This window comes from Myotis yumanensis, unplaced genomic scaffold, assembly GCF_028538775.1.
Source record: "Myotis yumanensis isolate MYYU_CA2020_CCGP unplaced genomic scaffold, mMyoYum1.0.hap1 SCAF_5, whole genome shotgun sequence".
NCBI lineage: Eukaryota > Metazoa > Chordata > Mammalia > Chiroptera > Vespertilionidae > Myotis > Myotis yumanensis.
This window is the reverse complement of record NW_027223756.1, coordinates 89,980,957-89,997,888: the sequence shown is the minus strand read 5'-3', so window position 1 is coordinate 89,997,888 and position 16,932 is coordinate 89,980,957. Positions and strand designations below refer to the sequence as shown.

The 16,932-nt window shown below is 49.1% G+C and overlaps 1 protein-coding gene and 1 non-coding gene across 2 annotated transcripts; one reads left to right on the top strand and one right to left on the bottom strand.

Moving 5' to 3' along the window:
- Positions 1–344: 344 nt before the first annotated feature.
- LOC139009932 (bone marrow stromal antigen 2-like) lies at positions 345–3,400 on the top strand. The gene is made up of 5 exons (XM_070414049.1): positions 345–647; positions 1,881–1,956; positions 2,221–2,638; positions 2,910–3,043; positions 3,242–3,400. Exons 1-4 carry the CDS (start codon positions 345–347, stop codon positions 3,022–3,024), a joined length of 912 nt encoding a protein of 303 aa, XP_070270150.1. The 3' UTR covers positions 3,025–3,043; positions 3,242–3,400.
- Positions 3,401–15,705: 12,305 nt separating this feature from the next.
- LOC139011828 (U6 spliceosomal RNA) lies at positions 15,706–15,812 on the bottom strand. The gene has a single exon (XR_011471659.1). It is a non-coding gene; the product is annotated as a U6 spliceosomal RNA (small nuclear RNA).
- Positions 15,813–16,932: the final 1,120 nt, after the last annotated feature.

Genomic DNA, 16,932 nt, shown 5'->3' with positions numbered 1-16,932 from the left:
GGACCAATGATGCTCAGCCTCTCAGGTCACAGTCCACAGGAACCCGAGGCTGACATGCCCTAGGCTTCTTGTCACTGCAGCTGTCACCTTCAGGAACACTGGAGAAGGGTGTCCTCTCCCACAGGAGTTCATGGGCCAGCACCCAGCCCAGAAGGGTCAAGCCCATAATTCTCATTCTGGGAAGGCAAAGTGAAAGCTAAACTGTCCTCTTCCTGCAGATGCCCCATTTTGGAACTTCTCATTAGTTGGCATAGGTCCCATGCTAATCAGGGGACAGTTCCAGCAAGTAGAAAGTTCCAGCTTTCTTTCCTCACTCACTCCCAGTCTCCCCTGCATCACTCTCGATGGCACCCACTTCTCACCCTTACTCCCCACTGCCCAGGGATGAGAATCCCAAGACGCTGGAGAACCGCAAGCTGCCAGTGTGGGTATGGATCCTGCTGGGCCTCCTGGTGTTACTAGTGGTCGGTCTGTCTGTTGCAACAGGCGTTTTGGCTGCTAAGTTCAATAGGCCAGCTTGCAAGGATGGCCTCCCGGCTGAGCAGGAATGTCGAAACATCACCCACCTCCTGGAGCAGGAGCTGACCCAGGCCCAGGAAGTCTTGCGGGGAACTGAGGCCCAAGCTGCCACTTGCAACCAGACTGTGGTAAGTCACTGCCCCTCCTAGAGGGGGCCCTGTGCTTGGGAGACCCCCAGGGTCTGGGTGCTTGGGGACCCCCAGGGTCTAGGTGGAGTGGTGATAGACCTTGAAACTGCCCCTAGGCCCCTGCATGGGGAGCCTGAATTTCCCCAACAGGGTTTTGGGGAGCTCTAAACTCCCTCTGGGGTGGCAGTGTGGGACCCCAGAGCACCCACTAAGGGGATTCAGTATCCCCAATACGATGTGGATGAATCTCCAAACTCCAGGACATTGGTCTAGGGCAGTGGTCGGCAAACTCATTAGTCAACAGAGCCAAATATCAACAGTACAACAATTGAAATTTCTTTTGAGAGCCAAATTTTTTTAAACTTAAATTGTATAGGTGGGTACATTGTTATTAACTTAATTAAGGTACTCCTAAGGCTTAGGAAGAGCCACACTCAAGGGGCCAAAGAGCCGCATGTGGCTCACGAACCGCAGTTTGCCGACCATGGGTCTAGGGCAGCTGGGAACCCTCCCTGGGCACAGTCTCAGGGAAGCAGAAATGCCCTCTGGGTATTGGGATGGGGACCACACCAGACTCTGAAGAAGGCAGGGGCTTTTTTTTTTTTTTTTTTTTTTTAGCTTTTACTTATTGATTTTAGGAGAGAGCAAGGGAGAGAGCAAGAGGAACATTGATGTGTTGTTCCACTTATTGATGCATTGATGGGTTGATTCTCAGTATGTGCCGTGATCAGGGATTGAACCCACAACCTTGGCATATTGGGCTGACACCTAACCAACTGACCTACCAGGGCAAGGCAGGGGTTCTTGATACTTCCACTGCATCCCTGAGAGGCAGCATTTTAACTGGAGTATTGATGTGGGGGACCTTGAAACTCCCACTGGACATCTAACTTGGGTTGAGAAATCCCACTGTGTTCTGGGTTTGAGGGTACGTCTAACTCTTCTTGGACAATAGCCCAGGGGATCCGGACATTTCTCCTAGGCTTTGGGCCAAGAGACCCTCCAAATTACTAATGGAGGGGGGAGGGTTTGAAACTCCGATTTTGAGGATCACACCCTGGGAGGGTGGGAGACAAGTTCAGAGAGGGTTGGCAGGAATGCTGAAAGGGGTTTGGGCCTGAGCCCTCTGACTCCAGGACCTGGAGAGGGGGTCAGGGCCCAGGGACAGCAGCCAAGCCCACCAGGGACAAGAGCCCCAGTTTCCAACACCCTTACTCTTCCCCCGCATCCCAGGACACCCTGAAGATTTCCCTGAAAGAGGAGAAGGCTAGGGGCGACAAGCAACAGGAGCTGGTGCAGAAGCTTCAAGGTGAGAAAAACACAGGCCCGGTTGCAGTCAGGGCGTTTGCAAGAGCCTGTCAGGTATTGAAGAGGAGGGAGGGGGAGGGCCTCTGGACTGGGGTCCGGCTAGAGGGACAGAACCAAAGCCAGAGGAAGTAGGAAGGGGCGGGCATGCCACACTTCCAAGGTGCACTGGCTCAATGAAGGCGGGCTAGAGGAGGGGTCCTGTCCGGGGGTGGGGCCAGCTGAGGGGCGTGGCTACGGTGCGGACACACTCTCTGTCGCTCCTTAGAGGAGATCAAGACATTGAATCAGTCGCTGCAGGACAAATCCGCGGAGCTGGAGGAGAAATCCACGGATCTGGAGAAAAACTCCGCGGATCTGCAGAATAAATCCGCGGATCTGGAGAAGAAATCAGCGGATCTGGAGAAGAAATCCGCAGATCTGGAGAAGAAGTCAGCGGATCTGGAGAAGAAATCCGCGGATCTGAAGCAGAAATCTGAGGATCTGGAGAAGAAATCCGGGGAGCTGCAGAAGAAATCCGCGGATCTGGAGAAGAAATCCGCGGATCTGGAGAAGAAATCCGGGGATCTGGAGAAGAAATCCGCGGATCTGGAGAAGAAATCCGCGGAGCTGGAGAAGAAATCCGGGGATCTGGAGAAGAAGTCAGCGGATCTGGAGAAGAAATCCGGGGATCTGGAGCAACTAAGGTCAGGACACCCACCCACCCCCGGCCACGCCGCTTCCTCCTTCCAACCCCAAGACCTAGGATCCCCTTTGGCTCTGAAAATTCCCATTGTCCTGGGGACAGAGTTGCAGTCCCAGCCTGGTCCCTCCAGTCACCCAACTCTGGGTGGCAACCGGCCACTCCCCATCCCAGTGACCTGGTGGGGAAGGAGAAGAGATTTTGAGGGGCTTCCAGCCCAGCACCAGTGCAGCCAGACCTGGCAGCCTCCTGAGTTGTCCCCATCTCCTCCTCAGAAAAGAGAATGAGGACTTGGTCTCTGCCAAGTGTCCTCCCAACTCAGGAGTCACCCTCCATCTCTCCGTGGCTGCCTTGCTCCTGCCCCTGAGCCTCCTGGTTCTGCTGGCCTGAGATCCCAGGAAGCCTGCAGGTGAGGGGGGGGCTGGAGAGGGATGGGAGGAGTTAGGGACAGTCAGGGTCTGGGGTGGTGGCCTGCCTGCGGGAAGGGGGCTGGACGCTGGAGAGAGAGGAATGCAGTGAGGAGCTGTGGGGCAGAAACAGAACAGTGGGGACCAGCTCTTATCCTATGCATTGTGTCTGTTAACTGTGACTGTTCTCTTCTGATTAGGTACATTCTAACCTGGCTGAGAGCTGTATGCACAGGGCCAATGGAGATTAAACTCAGAATGCAGTTCATGCTCCTTTTCTGAGAGTGTCCTGTCATCTTGGAAAAATAACCACCTGGTCCCAGAGGCGCTCTTTCCCATTTGGCCAACAGTCCATCCTAATAAACTTTCATAGGATTCAACCCTGTCTCTGCTTAATAATTGATTCAAGGAGTGACAGGCACCCAGGCCCATCTGTGTCGGTTTCAGAGGGAGGGGTCCAGGCAGGAGTGGGGTGAGGCCCATGGAGGGGATGGGCGAGTTCTGTCACCTGCATCCTGCCCTGACTCGGCCTTGTTGTCTCTTAGGCCACCACCTGGACTCGCCTGTTTCCCTCTGGGTTTCCCTGACCTGGCCAGTTCTCAGGGGCACATGGCTGTGGGGAGGGGACGGTAAGGGGGAGCCCGGGGGCCAGGTGGCAGGGGGTGGTTTATGGGGCAGCCTTAGAGGTGGGGAAGCATCAAAGTTCACCCAAAGTTGCAATCTCACCACCCCCCCCCCCCACACACACACACCTACAAGCAGGGCAGGTGATGAAGTGGGAGGGGGCATCTGTTCTTTGCTGTCATGGTTTCTGGAAGGTAACTTCTTCTGGGGTCTTTGGGTTCCACAAAATAAGCATCCCCTTTGGGGGAAGGAACTTGCTCTGTAGTTCCTGGAGGATCACTGTGTCAGTCCCAAGCACCTGGGACCCCGTGATGTCTACACCAGCCTCCTTGCTCCAGAATGTTCCCAAGTAACCCACAGGGTTTGGTTAGGTGCCACCCCACTGCCTACTGAGCCCTCTTTTCTGATGGATTCACCCTAAAGGACTGTCCACCCTTTCCCCACCCCCATCGGTGCTCACTCAGTGCTCAGCATTCTAGTCTTATCTCCTCACCCAGCTCCTGAGGCTCTTGTTCCCCATCCCTTTCCATGGGAACGAAGGCTGTGAGGAGAAGGACATCTTGTCTTGGTTCCCCATCCCCTCCCCAGAAAGTGCAGGGCTGGCACCGTTGGATGTGGTCTAGTTGGTTGTGCATCTTCCCAAGCACCAAAAGGTTGCCAGCTCATTTCCTGGTCAAGGCACAGGCCCGGGTTGCACGTTCTTTCCTGTGTTGGGGATTGCAGGATTCAGCCAATCCATGTTTTGCTCTCACATAGATGTTTCTCTCTCTTTCCCTCTCCCTTCTCCTCTTCCCTCCTCTCTCTCTAAAAATCAGTTAAGCCCTGGCTGGGTAGCTCAGTTGGTGGGAGTGTCCTGCCGGTATGCCAAGGTCACAGTTCAATCCTCAGTAAGGGCACAGACAAGGATCAATCAGTGAGAGCATGATTAATGAGAAAACAAAATGATGTTTCCCTCCCTCCCTCTCTGAAATCAATCAATCAATAAAAAGAAAAATCAATTAAAAACATACAGGCAGAAAGTGTGAGGCTGGGATTCACACCTGGATCTGCAGACACACCCAGGCCAGGCATTTGTCACAATGTACCTCCTTCCTCCACCCCCCAAATTCTTACTCATCCTGCTGAGCCCCACCTCCAGAGAGTCTGCTTCTCCAAAATGGAGGCCACCATCCTGAGAGACCCTTCACCCACTCTCCTGGATCCTCACCTGCCCCCTAATTCCTTCCTCTCTGTTATCTTATTTTCTCCAACTTCTCCTGGAATCCCAACTATTGTCCATGAAACTTCCTGTGCATGGCACTGGGGTCAGGACCCCTGTGTCTGCCCAAAATTCTTCCTTGCTGTCAGGTCCTGCAGTCCCCAGATGAGGTGGTCAATAGATCCCCCTCTATGGCTCCTGCTGTCCACCCAGGGACCCCTAAAACCATCCCTGCCACAGGCTCCCCTAGCCTTTTTTTCTCCTCATCTCCCCTCTCCAGCTCACAACTCCCCACCCTCCCAAACCATTTCTTTGTGCATGGAACCTGTCAATTTCCTTCCTCCTCACTCTTTTGGGGAAGCATGGGTCTTGGTTGGAAAGTTTGTAAGGAGGACATTGGAGAAAAGGGATGTGTGCTGATGGCGGCCCACCCTGTTTATCTGGATTTTGACTTAGGGGGGTGCTGAAGGTGGTGCCCCTAATTATTCCTTGACCTTTCCAAACAAGTCTGTGCTCCTACAGACCCCTGGGTGTTTACTGGAATCTTTATGCTTAATCTTTGGTGTCCTTGCTTAATGGACATCGCAAACACATGTGTCCTTCCAAGATTACTTACCTTACTGATTGTATCTAAAAGATAAACTTTGCCGAAACCGGTTTGGCTCAGTGGATAGAGCGTCGGCCTGCGGACTGAAAGGTCCCGGGTTCGATTCCGGTCAAGGGCATGTACATTGGTTGCGGGCACATCCCCAGTAGGAGATGTGCAGGAGGCAGCTGGTCGATGATGTCTCTCTCTCATCGATGTTTCTAACTCTCTATCCCTCTCCCTTCCTCTCTGTAAAAAATCAATAAAAAAATATATATATATATTAAAAGATAAACTTTATCTCAAAGTGCTGTGACAATAAAATCCTAAAGAGGCAGGCAATTGAGGCTGTCTGGTTCCTTTAACCAGGCAGTCCCTTAGCCCTCTCTTTCACAGCAAACATTGTGTCTGAGTAATCATTCATCTGACACTCAGGGTCTGCTGGTCAGCCCAGGCAAGGTGGTGCCCATGTGACAACCAAAGAATGCTCGGAGACATGGCGGAAACCTCAAAATAGAAGAGGAATGAAATGAAAGTTTACTGTGCAATAAGTCATTGGAGCTCATTGGGAATATCCAATTCCAGGGTATGTTTTTCAGCTAAGGTTTCACAAGGGGACAGAAGTTGTCTATAAAACAACAACAATATATAACAGTGCCTAAACAGTTGTGAAAGGTGAAAGGTGCCTCAGTTACCAAGAAACAATTAAAGGGCCTTTTGCAGACTGTCATAACTTATAATCCTTAGTTCCCTGCTGCTGGAACATTAAACCTGGATCTCTGGGAACAAGAAGGTAGGAATTTAAAGAGAAATCCGGCCCAGGGAAAACAAGTGCCTTTGTCATCTGTAATTATGTGGGTTCGGTTGGAGCTGCACTGTGCCCACTTCATATTGAGGATCAAAAGCCTTGCCCTAACCTGTTTTGCTCAGTGGATAGAGCATCGGCCTGCGGACTGAAAGGTCCCAGGTTACATTCCGGTCAAGGGCGTTTACCTTGGTTGTGGGCACATCCCCAGTAGCAGCTGTGCAGGAGGCAGCTGATGGATGTTTCTCTCTCATCAATGTTTCTAACTCTCTATCCCTCCCCCTTCCTCTCTGTAAAAAATCAATAAAATGTATTTTTAAGAAAAAAAAAAGCCTACAGAATGCCAGGAGGATTTACCATCCCCCTCCTCCCGAAGTAGAGCCTGTAGAGCCTGAAATACTTAAGGCCCGGATAGGTCCTCGGTTATGGGATCAGGTGTCAGGCAAGCTATGCTACACGGAGAGCTTTTGGCTGCCCAGTGATGCAAGATCAGCAAGGTAACTGGATGCATGAACCGCTACCCTTTAATACCTTTAAAGAAATAAGGAAAAGTGTTAGAGAACATGGGGCTAACAGTCTCTTTACAAAAGGACTCCTTAAATCCTGGTCTGGAAATGACCATAGAACGCCATGGGACTGGCAGATTTTGGCTAAAAGGACTTTAGATGCCAGTCAGTATCTGTTATGGAGAGCAGGATATGATGAGATCTGTGAACAGCAGGCTGACCAAAACAATCTAGCGGGCGCTGGTCACCTGACAGCCCCAAATATGCAGGAGCGGGGACGATAGGTTAATGTACAAAGCAATTGAATCTGCACCCTCAAGTATTTGCCCAAGCCTCTCTGTGCACACTGGCCTACAGTGTATTCCAGAAGGCGGAATTCAGCAAGGCTCCTTTGTCAATGGACCCCAGGAATCTTATGTTGACCTTGTAAATCGCCTTATCCAATCCATTCGGCCGCAGATCAGTCATAGTGAGGCTGTAGATATTCTCTTGTTGCAACTGGGATATGAGAACACCAACGTTGATTGTCAAATGCTATGCCGCCCATGAGGGAAAAGGCCACCACGGTGGGGGAATTTGTCAGGCCTTGTCAGCTGGTAGGCACGGAAACCCACTGACTCAAATGTTGGCCAAGGCTCTCCAGGCAGGGAATTAGGGCAAAACAGATTCCAAATGCTATCAGCGTGGGAAATGGGACATTTTACAAAGGATTGCAAAGGTAAAATAGCAACCTCCTTTTCTGGGAATTCTCACCCCATCTACTTGTCCCCATTGCCATAAGGGGCAGCTTTGGGCCAACCAATGCAAATCAAAACTTGCAGGGAAACGCAGTCCTGGCCCACAACAAACCGAGGCAAGGATGGCCTTCCTAGGACAGACGGGAAATCACTGTCTACTCCCTCCCAGCAGCTACCACTGTGAGGGCAGCACTGGACTTACTCCAACAGAATTGATTCTAAAGGAAGGGGCTGACCCTAAAAGGGCTCCTATGGGGACTTGGGGGCCACTGCCACTGGGCATGGTAGGCATTATTTTGGGGCTCCAGCCTTAACTCAAAAGGAGTCACTGTAATACCAGAGTCCTTGATAGTGATGACCAGGGAGAAGTCCAGGTGCTCATGCCATGCAAGGGGTTGCATATTTCCCGTCAAAAACTAAGATCCTGCGACTGTTGTTACTACCATATTGGGTCCAGAACACTCTAGGGAAGGAGAGAAATCTTGGGGGGAGTTGGGGGAACTTGGCAGTACTGGAGAGCGAGGGGTTTACTGGAATCAGTCCCAAGAGAATGGCCCCTCCTCACTATAGAAATCCAAGGGAAAAGATTCACTGGATTCATAGCTCCTGGGGCAGACTGTACTATACTTAGTCATCTCAATTGGCCCTCGTCATGGCCCACGGTGAAGCAAGGTCAGAGGATAGTGGGAACAGGAGAAGTTTCCTAGACATTGCAACATTCTCGGCGCCTATGCTGTAAGGGCCAGGTGGGCAAATTGGCTACATGCAGCCCCTAATCATACAGATTCCAGTCAATTTATGGGGACGTGATCTCCTTTCGCAGTGGGGGTTACACTGTTGTTATACCTCCCCTCCCCTTGACTTGGTTAAGCCAAACCCCTATTTGGGTACAGCAGGGGCCCCTAAAGGAAGAAAAGTTGCAACAAGCCCATCTATTAGTAAAAGAAAAAAGGGATTTAGGACATAGACCCTTCCAACAGCCCCTGGATTCTCCTATTTTTATAATCACCCCAAATCTAACAACTGGTGGCTCTTACATGATTCAAGGGTCATTTATGTCGATATTCAACCCATGGGTTCTCTCCAACCTGGACGTCCATCTCCGGCCGCGATCCCAAAAGACAGGCCCATTATTATCATAGATTTAAAGCAGTGGTTCTCAACATTCTATCCCTTTAAATACAGTTCCTCATATTGTGGTGACCCTCAACCATAAAATTATTTTCATTGCTACTTCATAACTGAAATGTTGCTACTGTTATGAATCATAATGTAAATATCTGATATGCAGGATGGTCTTAGGCCACCCCTGTGAAAGGGTCATTCGACCGTCAAAAGGGTTGCCACCCACAGGTTGAGAACTGCTGATTTAAAGGATGGCTTCTATACCATTCCTCTAGCTCTCCAAGATCGGGAGAAATTTACTCTCCCTTCAATTAACAATGAAGAGCTGCCCAGAGATATCGCTGGAAAGTCCTCCCACAGGAAATGCGGACCAGCTCAGCTCTGTGTCAGCACCATGTACATCAGGCACTTATGCCAACCAGGCGGCAGTTTCCTGCTGGAACGATTATTTATCACATGGATGACACTCCTCACAGCCCCTGAGAAGGACCTGTTATAGTTTATGTGCTCTTCGGTGCAAAAGGAAACTGTCTCGGGAGGCCTTTTAAAAGCCCCTGAGAAGGTACGGATGACAAAACCATGGAAATATCTAGGCTATATCTTCACTGAAAGAACCATCAGACCCCAAAAGGTTACCTTTGTCCACAGGGAATTAAAAACCCTAAATGACTTTCAAAACTTACTAGGAGATAGAAATTGCATACGACCAACGCTAGGTATTCCCAGAGTGAACTTAGAAAACCTGTTTAACATCCTAAAAGGGGATCCAGCTTTAAATTCCCCCAGACAGCCTTCCCCAGAAGGGATAAAAGAACTCCGCTTGGTGGAGGATGCCCTCAACACACGATATTTGAATAGAATCTCTCTCCAGCATTCTCTTCAGCTAATCTCTCTCCAGCATTCTCTTCTTTCTTTCCCACCAGGCACTCACCTACGGGATTTATATGACAACTTGTATCTGAGCTGGGGCTTATTAAGTGGTTCTTTTGCTCTCATACTCCCTCCAAAACCTGATCCCCTTCTCTAGCATTGATTTGCTCTTTAATTTTCAATGGGAAGCAACGCAGTACAAAACTCCCTGGACATGATTCAGATATTGCTCATCTTCCATTAACTAAAACTCAATGTGAGGCACTATAGACCGCCATTGATTGTCCAATTCTCTAGCTGATTTGCTGGGATAGGGGGAGCATTCTCTCCCCAGAGATAAGACATTACATTTTTTGTCCCACACCAAGTTACTATGGCCCACTAAGACTGTACATATCCCTATCCCAGGAGCACATACTGTGCTCACAGATGGCTCAGGAGAAGCTGGTAAAGCAGCCATCCATTGGCCACCTAATGGTGCCATTCAACCATTCAACCATTCAACAGAAGGCGGGGAGGAGAGGTTACTTTGACTCAGCCAGCAGAAATTGAAGCTCTGATCCTGGCACTAGAAACATTTCCCTGGCAACCCCTGAACACTGCTAGAGATTCTGCTTATTCCGTTTATATCTTACAAAACCTAGAAACTTCTCTCATCAAGCCTACATTAGATCCACCCCTGCTAGCACAGTTCCTTCACCTCCAGGCCCTTCCACATGGTCGGTTACATCCTCTCTTCATGTCTCATATCAGATGCCACAGTCCTCTTCCTGGACTCTGGTACAAGGCGATGATCAAGCAGACCGCCTGGTGATGACCGCTGCTTCACTAGAAGCCCGTCAGTCTCATCAACTGTTCCACCAAGATTGGAGGCAACTACATAAAGAATTTCACCTGACCCAGGGAGTAGCTGAGCAAGTTATTTACAATTCCTGATTGTCACATGACAGGTCCTCACCCTCCTCCACGGGAGTTCATGCCAGAGGCCAGCGGGCCAATGACCTTTGGCAAACAGATGTCACTTACATTACCTTTTTCGGAAACTCCCCTGTGTACATGCAAATACACTTTTTTCTGGTTTGATCAGTGCCCATGCTCTTCCTGGCGAATGCACACACTATGTGATTAAACATTAGCTACTTACATTTGCCGTTTTAGGAATTCCATCCAAGATAAAAACAGAAAATTGGCCTCCTTATAGCAGCCATGGCTTCACCACCTTTTGCAGAACTTGGTCCATGCAGCATCACATGGGAATCCCTTATAATCCACAGGGGCAGGCCATCATTGAACGTACCCATGCTACCCTGATGGTATGCTGGTAAAACAAGAAAGGGGAAATACGCTATACAACTATCTGAAGCACTCTTTACCCTTAATTTATTGAATCTGAATAATACTTTTCAATCCTCTGTAGAACGGCACTTTACCTCATTAACTCCATCTCAGAAACCACAAGTCTTACGGCGAGATGTGAACACTAATAACCAATGGGACCCAATGAATTATTACTAACATGGGGGAGAGGATATGGGTGTATTTCTATGCCCATAGGGCTGCTGTGGATTCCAGCTCACAGGATGAAACCCTCTCATGGCATGGCACGGGACCAATCCTCTTCCAGAAATGAAGAATTTGGGTCTGGGCACTCCGCACCCCCGAACGATGGGCCTTCCCTGAACCCAGACAGCCCTCAGAATAACTTGGGGGATGAAGAAGAAGCTGACGGCAGAGGCTGAGCAACTGTTTGAGCGTCCTCACACTCCACCCAAGCCAGGTAACCTCTTTCTTGCTATGACTTCTCTGATTCATCTCAACTCTTGTGCGGTATGGATTGGTATTCTCATCTGGCTTTGGGCACCAGCATCAGCCACCATGTAGTGGGCCCACATGATAGCCCTCCCTCACCTGGGGGAATGCCCTTTCCCTGACTCTAATAGTGTGACCTCCTTCCTAGGAGGAGACATGGGGTTGCCACCTGTAGGCATCTTGAAAATGGGGCACATTGGACCCCAGAGTCCCCTAACACTACCTTCCACTCTAACCTGTTACCCCTTGTATTACTACTTCCTCTACACCCCAATATTGTTCAAAGGCTCTAATCAGATCTGGTTACACACTATCCCCAAGGAAGGACAAGCAAGGGCCCAGTTTCTCTTTCTCTCAGCAGGAAGTCTAGCCAAGGGCAAGCATACCTGTGCTCAGCTCCACCCCTGCCTCCATGTCAGCAAAATGAGAAGTGGGATCCCTCCCAGAGGCCTTCCATTGCGAAGTCTGCCGAGGGGAACGGGCTCATGATTACCTGGGAGACCATCCAATTCTAGACTGGGACCCACATGGCCACCTGCATGCTATTTTATCCCACCGTGCCTCCAATGGCCCTTTGTGGGGTCAGCTAGGATCCCCCTTGCAAGGACAGGGGGAAGATTTGGTTCCCCTCACTCTCAGCTACAAGATTTTCCAGTTCAGGAAACTTTATGGAGATTAGGACATGTTTTCCACCCACTAAACTTATGGGACGGGGATTATCAACACAAATCCAATAATTATACTATGACCTTTTCACAATATCATTCCCATAGAAATTGGTGTGTACCACACATCCTTATGGGCACTGGCTTACAAATTACTTATAAAAATTGATTTCTAATACAGGTAAGAGAAGGGGCCTACTGTATATCCTGTATTACCAATCAAAATGTCACCTCCCCCTATCTGGTTTGACTTAGTGGATAGAGCATTGCCCTGCGGACTAAAGGGTCCTGGGTTTAATTCCGGTCAAGGGCATATGCCCAGGTTGCAGGCTCGATCCCCAATAGGGGGCATGCAGGAGACAGCCAATCAATGATTCTCTCTTATCATTGATGTTTCTATCTCTCCCTCTCCCTTCCTCTCTGAAATTAATAAAAATATTTGAAAGAAAAAAATGTCACCTCATTGAACATAAACACCATTATAACATTGAGGAGACTGGCTGAGGTCTTAAGACCTGTTGACCTCACAAGGGAGTGGCAAGGAATTGAAATTTCAGAAAGAGCATTCAGTCATTTGCGGCCTAAGAGATTTGGGGGCTGCTCATTACAGCCATCCTCTCGGCTATTGTTAGTCTTACTACTGCCAGCCTAGCCATGGTGGCCCTTTCTGAGTCTGTGCAGACTGCCACGTTTTTAGACGGTATGGCCAGGAATGGAACTGAGGGATGTACTGTGCAACAGCACATAGATCCTAAATTTTGCCTAGGTTACAGGCTGTAGAAGCAGCCACAGTATATTTGGGGGAAAGACAGGACGCCTTAGCATACAGACAAATGCTTCATTGTGATTGGGAACATAAGCACCTATGTGTCACCCCTATAAAATAAAACAGTGGTCACCATCAGTGGGTTGACATTAAGAAGCGTTTGTGGGGAGTATTTCATGACAATCTTACTGAAGTAGTGACTGCTCTACAAAAACAAATGAAAGACTCTGTACTGCCATTAATGAGCCCATACAGCAGACTACTGCTTGGAATGCAGGAAAGGAGCATTTACACTGGATAGACCCCACTACAGGGTTTCCTGGAATCAATTGGCACCTAATTGGACTAACTATTGCCATCATTGTAATTTTTTTTTTAATTTTATTTTATTGTTTAAAGTATTACATATGTCTCCTTTTTTATCCACCATTGACCTTCCCTCAGCCAGCCCTACCTCTCTGAGACCCCTTCCCCGGTTCATGCCCTCACCCTCCACCCCCAGTGTTTTGCGTCCATTGGTTATGCTTATATGCATGAATAGAAGTGTTTCGGTTGATCTCTTACCTGCCCTCAACCCTCCCCAGCCTTCCCGCTGTAGGTTGACAGTCTGTTCCATGCTTCTTTGCCTCTGTATCTATTTTTGTTCATCTTATCTAATAAAGATGGAATATGTAAATTGACCGTTACACTGCCACAAAGATGGCGGCGCCCAGTCCCCTCACCCCGCCGGAGATTACTATGGCAAGTGGGCCCAGAAGGGTTTCAGCAAGTGTGAGAAGCAAGCCTTGGTGGGATCGAGGGAGAGCTGGCAGGCTCAGGGCCACTGCCGCCCAGGGAGGCCCTTGGAGTTTGGTTCTGAAACCGCAGGGACCCGTTCCAGCAGGGGCTGGGGAGGAAGCACCACAGCCTCCTGCCCAGCACCATGTCCCTGGTTAAGGAAGCGGGTCCAAGTCGCACCCACGGCACCTGGTGGGGCTGTCTCACCCTGGACCATCATAGCTGAGCTCTGGCGGGTGCAGCGAGCACCCCCGGGATCACTGTCTGCCCCGAGGCCGCCTGCGGACACCAGTGGAGTGGGCGCTGTTGAACATTTTAATGAAAATGGGATGCCTGGGCCCTGTGCTGCTATGCCCCATCCCAGGTGAGGAGAGGGCAGCAGGATCTGGGGTGCAGCCTCAGGACCCTGTTAAGAGGCACAGGGGCTCAGGAGGGTCTGGGAGCAGAGGGCCCCGGTTGCCAGGGTGACAGCAGGACGAACCCAAGGTGCCTCCAGTCACCCTCACCCGCCCAGTGCTGGGCCACGGGTCCTCACTCCGGAGCTCAGCCATAGGAGGCGCCGGTCCCGGGATGTTTTTCCTTTTATCTGGCTGGAAGTACAGGAGGCAGTTGAATTAGTGTCATGTTTGTAATTTAATTTCTCCAAAGTCAGAGCTATTTTCCTTCCAAATACATCCGGGGCCTGGAAACATTCAAACAACTGGGGAACCATTCCTAAATCAGGAAGGGAAGTCACAGGGTGCATATCATTGCTATGAATACAGTATTTCCCACTACTTACAGCATATACAATGTAATGTACTAGATGCCTTCCTATCACATGAAGTACGTATTCTCATAGAGTAATACTGGTAGATATGTTATAGTTATGGTGGTATGTCATATCCTATCTACACTAATAAAAGGGTAATATGCTCATTAGACTGGGAGACCTTCTGGACAAAGCCATGATGGCAGGGCCAAGGCAGAGGCAGTTAGGGGTTATCAGGCCAGGAGGGGAAGGAAGTTGGGGGCAAGCAGGCTGGCGGGGGGCCGTTGGGGGCAATCAGGCCAGCAAGGAAGGGCAGTTGGGGGTGAGAAGGCCTGTGGGGGAGGCAGTTCGGGGCGAGAAGGCCTACAGGCAGAATGGTTAGGGGTGATCAGCAGGCAAACAGGTGAGCGGTTAGGAGCCCGCAGTCCCAGATTCTGAGAGGGATGTCCCAGATTAGAGAGGGTGCAGGCTGGGCTGAGGGACACCCAACCCATGCACAAATTTTGTGCACTGAGCCACTAGTCAGTTTATAATGTTCTTTATATTCCACAAGTGAGTGAGATCATGTGGTATTTTTCTTTCACTGAGTGGCTTATTTCACTTGTTGTAATGCTCTCCAGTTCCATCCATGCTGTTGCAAATGGTAACAATTCCTTCATTTTTTAAAGCAGCATAGTATTCCATTGTGTAGATGTACCACAGTTTTCTAATCCATTCACCCGCGGGTGGGCACTTAGGTTGTTTCCAAATCTTAGCTCTTGTAAAGTGTGCTGCTATGAACATAGGGGTGCATATATCCTTTCTGGTTGGTGTTTCTGTTTTCTTGGGATATATTCCTAGAAGTGGTATTACTGGGTCAAATGGCAGTTCCATTTTAAATTTTTTGAGGAAATGCTATACTGTTTTCTACAGTGGCTGTACCAGTCTGCATTCCCAACAGCAGTGCAAGAGGGTTTCTTCTTCTCTGCATCCTCTCCAGCACTTGTCGTTTTTTTGATTTGTTGATGATAGCTATTCTGACAGGTGTGAGATGGTACATCACTGTTGTTTTAACTTGCATCTGTCAGATTCTTAGTGACTGTTGAGCATGTTTTCATATGTCTCTTGGCTTTCTGAATGTCCTCTTTCATAAAGCGTCTATTTAGGTCCTTTGACCACCTTTTGATTGGATTGTTTATCTTCCTTTTGTTAAGTTGTATGAGTTCCCTGTAAATGTTGGAGATTAAACCCTTATCAGAGATAACATTGGCAAATATGTTCTCCCATGCAGTGGGCTTTATTGTTGTTTTGTTGATGGTTTCTTTTGCTTTGCAGAAGCTTTTTATTTTGATGTAGTACCATTTGTTTATTTTCTCCTTAGTTTCCATTGCTCTAGGAACTGTATCAGTAAAGATATTGCTACAACAACTGTTTGCTATTTTGGTGCCTATGGCTTCTTCTAAGATTAAAAACATGGACGCTTCACGAATTGGCAAGTCATCCATGTGCAGGGGCCATGCTAATCTTCTCTGAATCGTTCCAATTGTAGTGTATGTGCTGCCGAAGCAAGCCCATTGTAATTCTTTTTGTTTTTCTTATAGTCAGTAAAATCGGAGCTTGAGCAGTGAACATGCTTCATAGAACCCAACATTTACAGGCAACAAGTTCACCGCAGACCTCTACCTTCTATACCCCGGCCAAACAAAAAAGGGGGAGATGTGGGGAAGCATGGGACATGGTTAGAAAGTTTGTAAGGAGGACATTCTGAGAAAAGGGATGTGTGCTGAAGGCAGCCCACCATGTTTATCCGAATTCCAACTTAGGGGAGTCCGAAGGTAGCGCCCCTAATTATTCCTTGACATTTCCAAACATGTCTGTGCACGTGCAGACCCCTGGGCGTTTACTGGGATCTTTATTCATAATCTTTAGGTGTCATTGCTTAAAGGACACTGCAAACACATGTGTCCTCCCAAGATTACTTACCCTACTGACTGTATCTACCGGTAAAAGATAAACTTTATTTCAAACTGCTGTTATAATAAAAGCCTGAAGAGGCAGGTGATCTGAGCTGTCTGGTTCCTTCAGCCAGGCAGTCCCTTAGTGCAGGGAGTGGCTATTGGGTCAAGTCTCGGACTGACCTGTGGCAGAGCCACATACATGTCCCAGCTTGGAGGGGAGAGCCCTTCTAGCACAATTAAGCATGACCTTATAGTCCTCCCTTGTTCCTAGAGAGCTAACAGAATGTGGGAAGTGCAGAAAGTGCTGCCAAAACAAGGCTTGAGAAAGGAAATAGATTTGAACTCATAAGAACATTGTCAACATGTTGACCACTCCCCTTGTTTTGCTTTGTGTGCCCACAGGAGGGCACAGTGATCCCACCTGGTCCCAACTATTCTACTTCCCGTTTTCTTTCATCCTTCACCGCCCCTCCTCAGATTCACGCCTGGCCATGCTGGACCTGGTTCACCTTAGCTCTCCCTTTCATAGCAATCCTGCGTCAGAGTAATCATTCATCTGTTGCTCAGGGTCTGCTGGTCAGCCCTGGCTCACTCTGACATTCCAGGGCAGGATTTCTCAACCTCTGCACTGTTGACATTTGAGCTGGAGTGCTCTCTGTGGTGGGGGCTGCCCTGAATGGGTAGGAGGTCAAGGTATCCCTGGCCTCCACCCACCAGGTGCCAGACCCTCCTACC